The sequence below is a fragment of the Pinus tabuliformis genome, chromosome 5_2 (assembly GCF_031772625.1).
Source record: "Pinus tabuliformis cultivar Carrire ecotype Pingquan chromosome 5_2, CPIR1, whole genome shotgun sequence".
In the NCBI taxonomy this organism is placed as follows: domain Eukaryota; kingdom Viridiplantae; phylum Streptophyta; class Pinopsida; order Pinales; family Pinaceae; genus Pinus; species Pinus tabuliformis.
This window is the reverse complement of record NC_142306.1, coordinates 484,852,269-484,859,981: the sequence shown is the minus strand read 5'-3', so window position 1 is coordinate 484,859,981 and position 7,713 is coordinate 484,852,269. Positions and strand designations below refer to the sequence as shown.

Here is a 7,713-nt window from a genome sequence, read left to right as displayed (position 1 = left end):
GAAATAATGCTTACAAGGAAAAGTAGTAGAAGAATAAAAATGTTACAACTTGTTGCTACAAAAATAATGATGTTGTATGAAGATCTTCAATTTTCGATCCATTCTTCCCTCTTCTACTGATTTGAACCTCCCTCCTTATTATGAGACAAAATATTCCCTCCTACCTCCCTATTATGTGACAAAATAACCCCTGTTACCTCCCTATTATGTGACAAAATACCCCCTGTTACCTCCCTATTATGTGACAAAATATCCCCTCCTACCTCCCTATTATGAGACAAAATATCTCCTCCTATAGACTCAAGAGAGGGGAAGGTGAGCCCAAAATTAAGTAATAAAATCCCCTTTACAAACCAATGACAATCTTATATTTTCCAGTGGCCTTTCCTCTATTTCAACCCGTCACCCATAATATTGTTTACCACTTTTTCCATTCCCCTTGTTGCACCTTCTTTGTGTTGCAGAGTGGGTTCGAACCCAAAACATCTTGTGCCTTTTAGAACCAAAATGTTTTATTTTCTAATTTTAGAAAGTCAAATAAAACACTTTATGAATTAAGATATTATTAAAAGTATTAATATGAAGCTCGTATAAGATTTACTTTGTTATATTCACAAAGTCTAAATAGAACACACTTACTAAGCTTTGAAAACTTAAATGATGAGAAGGCCCATCATGGCCATGTTGATTTGGGTAGACATGGCATATAAAATGTTTTAATAATCTCCTCTTACACCTCATATGACAAACCATACACCTTGCATTGATTCTCCATTGATATAGCTCATGCCAAATATTGAAACCTTTTACATGGCTTTTATGCTCTTCTCTCATCATATGTATCTTGACATTTACAAGAAGTTTAGTCATCTCATGAGGGAGGGAGGTTAATCCCAGTGTCACAGGGAAACTATTTTATCAGAGCATTGTTCTCACTTCTTCCTTGTAAATCATGAAACATCATTTAAAGCTTAATAATGGGTTCTTCGGTCTTTAACTAAGATTATGTGACTTTGACTAGTACATGTAAGTGCACAACCTGAATGAGAATACTTGAAGGAACAAAGTTTTAATTTCATGTAGCATGATTTTTTATGCTTGATAAAATTCAACACCAAAGTGTAATTTCAATCTCAAACTCATTTGTCCAATGCCACCATAAACCACAATTCACTAGTCACCAATAAAGAAAGCTTTATGTGCTCCTCAAGGAGCTAGCGAATATGAATAGAGGTCACATCTTTCTTTATGTATGCCTTATATTAATTCATTTAGCCTTTTCATATAATAATTTATGGATGAAAATGTATCCTTTCGACACTTTCCATTATTTTTTTCCAATCGAAACCAAAGAATTCTTAATGATCATGAGTTATGAAAGAGTCTAATCATCTTGGCGTTGTTAGATTTTTTTATGTAATTGATAGTCTTCAGTTGCAAGCCTTTTGATTGATACAAACATTCTATTCATCTAGGCACGGGTTCAATGCCCTCTGCTCTTACTTCTGTAGAGCCTATATGTATTATGACCAAAGCATCCTTGGCTTTCGAGATTGTGCATATTACTTGAAAACAAGGGATTGAAAATTTGGTGCATTTTTCAAATATAACTACTCAACAAAACTTATGAGTAATAAGCAATGCATGCTTAGTCAAATGGGGCTTCTTTTGGATTTGTGTGTAATTTTATAGGTTGGGTAGGCATGGCACTTGCAAGTAAGGAAATTAGGAAGGCGATCCTTGATTTGGCAACATGGATGTTTAATGTCAATGCATCTATTGGGATTCTTATGGTTAGCAAAATTCTCATGGATGGATATGGCTTCACATAAGTTTAGTCACTTGTTTTGTAAATCTCCTACTATTTAATTTTATCAAATTGAACCATTTTTTTTTTTTGTAAGCTTCGGTAGGACCCTCTCATTTTCGAGTTTTTACATGTCCATTATTCACCCCATTTCTAGGGGAGGTAGCACAAGAATCGAACCCAAGATCTCCAGTTTGGTGAGACTTCATTTCCACAGCCATTGCCGCTTGAGCTACCCCATGCGGACCAAATTGAACCATTTTTAATTTCAAAGTTTATTGTTATTGATTCTTTGGTTAGGTGACTCCATTTGATTTTGTACTTGTTTGATCTAAAACACATTAATCTTGAAACAATTAAGCTCAAAACCTTTTCTCTATATGGGATTCTAGATACATATACATTTTTGTGTCTAAGAGAGGGAGGCAGTATAGGTGATTTGCATTTATTTCCATTCTAAGTTACAACACTAGTAATAATTTGGGGAAATGGACAAATTGTATGTTAGGTGGGTGAATTCTTGATCTCCTAAGTGGATCAGTATAGGTGATTTGCATTTATTTCCATTCTAAGTTACAATACTACTAATAATTTGGGGAAATGGACAAATTATATGTTAGGTGGGTGAATTCTTGATCTTCCAAGTGGATTTCTTGTTTTCTTTCTATGCAGCTACTACATTGACATGCTTACTTTTTGGACTGACCACACCAATGACCATTATTATTATTATTCTTTGTATGGGCTTTATCCAACGTTCCCATTTACTTTTCTTAGAGATTGTGAAATTTGTGATTTGTGCTAACTTATCCAATGTGAGCATAAATGTGAGTATCATGAAGAATATTGTTGGTTTTTACTAGGTGAGATTGATATATTTTTTCTATTTTGCAGTCAAGTATGCTACTCTTTTGTAGTATTTAGATCCATACATTTCTTCACATGAAACGTAATACATGATAAAAATATTGCAATAATCAGAAGTGTTGAAAGTATGGAAACTAATGGGAATATACATGATTCAAAATGAATAATGTTATCAAATCCTCGAAAATTGCGATGGAAGAAAATCAAACAAAGAAAACGACAAAGAAAATCATGAAGCAATGGAAGAAATTGCAATAATAAAAAAGTGTTGAAAGTATGGAAAATTATGGGAATATATATGATTCACAATGAAAAATGCTATGCAAATCCTTGAAAATTGCTATTGAAGAAAATCAAACAAAGAAAACAATGAAATAATGGAAGGAATTGCATCAATCAAAGTGTTGAAAGTATGGAAAATTATGGGAATATATGATTCAAAATGAAAAATGTATCCTTGAAAATCTTATTGAAGAAAATCAAACAAAAAAAAATGACAAAGAAAATCAGGAAGCAATGGAAAAATATCGATGATATTAAATTATTAATATGATCATTTTTCTTATTTCTGAATTGATGTATTATATTTGATGAACTTCTAAGGAAATAGCACAATTATATTTATTAATGTAGCATCCTTTTGCATTAGTGGAGATGCTTAAAATAGGATTAACAATTTCAAATGATAGAGACTTTCATTGTTGTTGAGGATTTTGTTTATGTATTAAGATTTTTACAAAGTATACTAGCACAATTATATTTACTAATGTGGTTGATATAGTTTATCAACATCATTTTCGTATGCAAATTGGTGTAGAAAAAGTGGAAAATGCCTATATCAATCACATTAGTAAATGTGGTTGTGTTAGTTATAGCTGAAATATGTTGGATGGATTCATTAACCATAAATGACCAGACGATGGTCAAACTTATATTAATATCAACTCTAATAATCTATATTTCATAAAAAAAAAAAAGAGAATATTCTTCTTCACATATACAATCTAATAGATAAAATCAAGAATTTCCCCATTGTTTTCCATTTCCTACGTTTTAGTGATTAAATTGACAAAAATAAGTATGTATTTTGAATACTCAACCATTTAATTTACTTTACATAACTATGTTAATATATATTAATAAGATGTTATGTATTGTGCAGTAATATTACCGACACACAAAGAAAAATACATTAGTATTTATATATAATTGCAGTGTCTATGCATAGAGAGGGCCCAAAATTAACAGTACTTGGAGTGCATAGAGAGAGCCCAAAATTAACCGTACATGGACTTCATATCACACACTGAGATATATGTAAAGATTGCATAGCGTTCTAATTTAACTACACGCTTTATTGCGATGAAACGTAGATCGTGAAAAAAACCATGCGAATTATTGAGCAAACTTAGACAGCCTTCTCAGTTTTCGTCTTCACTTCAATTTAGTATCCCCCACCACCACCAGCCCCTCCACCGTTTCCATGGCCAGAACCGCCACCTGAGCCGCTTCCATAGCCATTGCCGGAACCAGAACCAGCGCCAGAGCCGCTTCCGTAGCCACTACCACTTCCCGAACCACTTCCATAACCACCACCAGACCCAGAACCAGATCCATAGCCTGAACCAGACCCAGAACCGCTTCCGTAGCCACCACCTGAACCAGAACCAGACCCATGGCCTGAACCAGAGCCAGAACCGCTTCCGTAGCCACCACCTGAACCAGAACCAGACCCATGGCCTGAACCAGAGCCAGAACCGCTTCCGTAGCCACTGCCACTTCCCGAACCACTTCCATAACCACTGCCACTTCCTGAACCAGACCCGTAGCCTGATCCAGAGCCAGAACCGCTTCCATAACCACTACCAGAGCCAGACCCACTTCCATAACCACCGCCAGAACCGGAGCCATGGCCACTGCCAGAACCACTTCCATAACCACTACCTGAGCCAGAGCCACTGCCAGTACCGCTTCCATAACCACTTCCAGAACCGGAACCCTCCCCGTTGCCGTTACCGTTACCTGGTCCATAACCACCCCCCGAGTCACCCTTGCGACCGCTTCCTAATGCACGACCATGGTTGCCACCCTCCCCGATACCAATACCGGCAACCAAACCAGAAGCCGTACCAGACGCAATCCAGGAAACCGAACGAGAGCCGCTGCCGCCGAGATCCAAATCCACGTCACCTCGTACAACACGGCTCTCGACAACAGCGCAGGCAAACAGAATACCCGCTAGGGCCGCTACTAAGAAGAGTGTGCGGTTCGACATTGCTACGGCAAGATAAAGAATCGAAGGAATCCGCAGTATCACTTCCCTTCTCTTATATGCTAACTGTGTGGAATCCAATTAGTGAAGCCAAAACACCTTTGGATGAAAGCTGCACTGAGCATGGGAAATGTGGGAGGTATTTATAGAGTTCGCGGGAGCCTCATACGTAGCAGCTTACGCAAATGTGCTGTGGAGATCCTGTACCACCAATAGTGGAGGACGCGTAATACAAACACAGAGATTGTGCGGAGGATTTCATAATCCGAGGCTACGAAAGAGGTGGACGGTGGTGGAGATCTCAATGCCGGCGATGTGCACACCAAATGATTATCCAGTTTACCATAATCGTCCAGTGAAAGCCGGCCCGACGCACCACTAGCTGGTCCCCTGGATGTTTGTTTACGATTTATAATATGCAAATCAAGCGATCTCGCAAGTCTGCACAAAGAACATTCCGGAATTTTTTGTTTACAGCCGCTCTTGAAGCATTCTCTGTGACTGAAGTCAAAAAGTTTCTAGACATGTGAGTTGCATTGTGCTCGCTGTAATTATGAATCTCTGCCGTGGCAAGCTAATGTGGCTGATCATTATAATGCAGTGTCTATCTCATTTTCTTTATTTTGTACTTATTTTCATTTTTAATGATAAGTGGAGTGCCTGTGGTAATGAGTTTCTTCTAATAATGAGTGCCAAAGTAATGTACACAACGATATGAGAAGGTGGTATTTTTTTATGTTTTTTTTAATGATAAATTAAGTTTTCATTCCAAAGGGTACTGTAAGATTTTAAACATCAAACATAATTTATATTTTGAAAAAATTCGCTGGTAAACGAGTGATGTCATTATCGCATTAGTTATTTCATAGTAGGTGGTGAATGGATATGATCCATGTTAATTTATTAGTCCTCACTGCCCCAAAATAAAATACTCTATTCATTTTTGACTTGACGTTGTTTTATTTTTAATTAAGTTTTATTTATTAATTAACTTTAATATTATTATGATATTAATACTGATTTTAAAGATAATTATTTTATTTTATTACCATATAAATACTATAATGATTATTTTTTTCATAAATGAATTATTAATTATTAATTAATTAAATTCGTATAATAAATTTTAAATACTATAATGATTTTTTTTAATAAATGAATTATTTATTATTAATTAATTAAATCCGTATAATAAATTATTAATATTCATGCATACATCCCTATAACTGCATGCATCGGGTGAATGTGAAGAAGTGGGTGGTTGTCTCGGTAATAATGAGCCCAAAAAGAAAAACCTCCCGTTACTTTCTATGGGCACAAGCCTCTCAAGTGATCCAATTTCATGGTTCTTCATTATGTGTATATGGTTTTTATTTTTATTTTTGGGTGTTTATTTTGTTTGGGTTTTTACTTTAATGTTATTATGTTATTCTATTCTTATACTGGGTTTTGAATATTGCTATGAATTCATTGAATCACTTAAAAATATTTTATAAATTAAACGAATATTTTATTAATAAATTTAATCAAAGAAAAATTATTGATGATGATGATGATGATGATGGTTAACATCCCCTGAGACCAAATATTGGTCTATTAGACCTAAAACAAATTATTTAATTTGATTTAAGATTTTATTCCTATGCCCAAAAAGTTTGGAGAGAAGACTTCCGAGCTCACTATAATTTTGACATTGTAAAAGGCTATGAAGGTCAGTATTGTAACAAAGATTGTGAAACTGAGATCTAATGTGGTTGTACACGGGGCACTCTAAGAGGAAGCGGTTTTCATCCTCGATGTTCCTATTCTCACATACATGGCAGATCCTTTCCATACATGGCGTTTTAGGAACTGCCCAACGACCTGTTTCACTATGGAGCTCATGAGAATTCGTTCTAATCTTTGCTATATTAATTTTCTTCTTTGAGCTAGTTAAAATAGAGAGATACTTTTGATCTTCTAGGGTGGGGTTGATGACCTTCTTATAATAACTTAATTTTCTTTTAGCTGCTAAATCTTTCTCACACCACATTTTTTCTTTGAACTTAGAAATAACAATATCTTTAATGTTATTTATGTCTTGCAATGCATCATTCTTGTTGATCTCCCAATAGTTTAACTAGGCCCTTGTGTCTTTATGCCACCCCCGATTGAGCCTTAGGTGGTTTTGGTTGGAATTTAAAGCTAGCTTAGGAAGTCTATGATCGTCTATGTTATTGAGTTTGTGCTTGTACAACAGAAACCTAATCATAGCTAGGCTCTCAATAGGGGAAAGACCTGCTTCTATAAGGAGAATAGGATAGGGTGTATTACTTTTAATTTTCAGGTTATAAGTTATAAAACGCTTCTGGATTTGCTCAATCTTTCTCCATGATTCTCTAGAGATGCTGCAACCCCGAACCTCATAGCCATATAAGATAACAGGAGTGACTAAAGTTTCAAAGAGGAACTTCTTTTTATCCCACATTACGAGGTTTGCTGTTTTACAATTATTTTCAAGACCAAAATAAGCTTTCCACCCCCCATTAATCCTTTTCTCAATGCTATGGTTCCAATTGAGCTTGTGATGAATATCAATTCCTAGGTACTTGTAAGAATACACTTCCTCCAAGTTATTATTGTCATACATAAAATTAGCGTAAGTGTCCTTCTTGGATTTGATAATCATAACTTTTGTTTTGTCAGTGTTAACAGTCATACCCATGGTAGAGCAGAAATCCTTAAGAAGCCTGAGTTGCTTATCAAGATCAGATGGGCACCTTGCCAA

General features: G+C 35.4%; 1 protein-coding gene across 1 annotated transcript; it reads right to left on the bottom strand.

Moving 5' to 3' along the window:
• Positions 1 to 3,853: 3,853 nt before the first annotated feature.
• On the bottom strand, positions 3,854 to 5,323 carry LOC149159792 (uncharacterized). The gene has a single exon (XM_089433559.1). It carries the CDS (start codon positions 4,947 to 4,949, stop codon positions 4,119 to 4,121), a length of 831 nt encoding a protein of 276 aa, XP_089289685.1. The 5' UTR covers positions 4,950 to 5,323; the 3' UTR covers positions 3,854 to 4,118.
• Between the last annotated feature and the right edge of the window lie 2,390 nt (positions 5,324 to 7,713).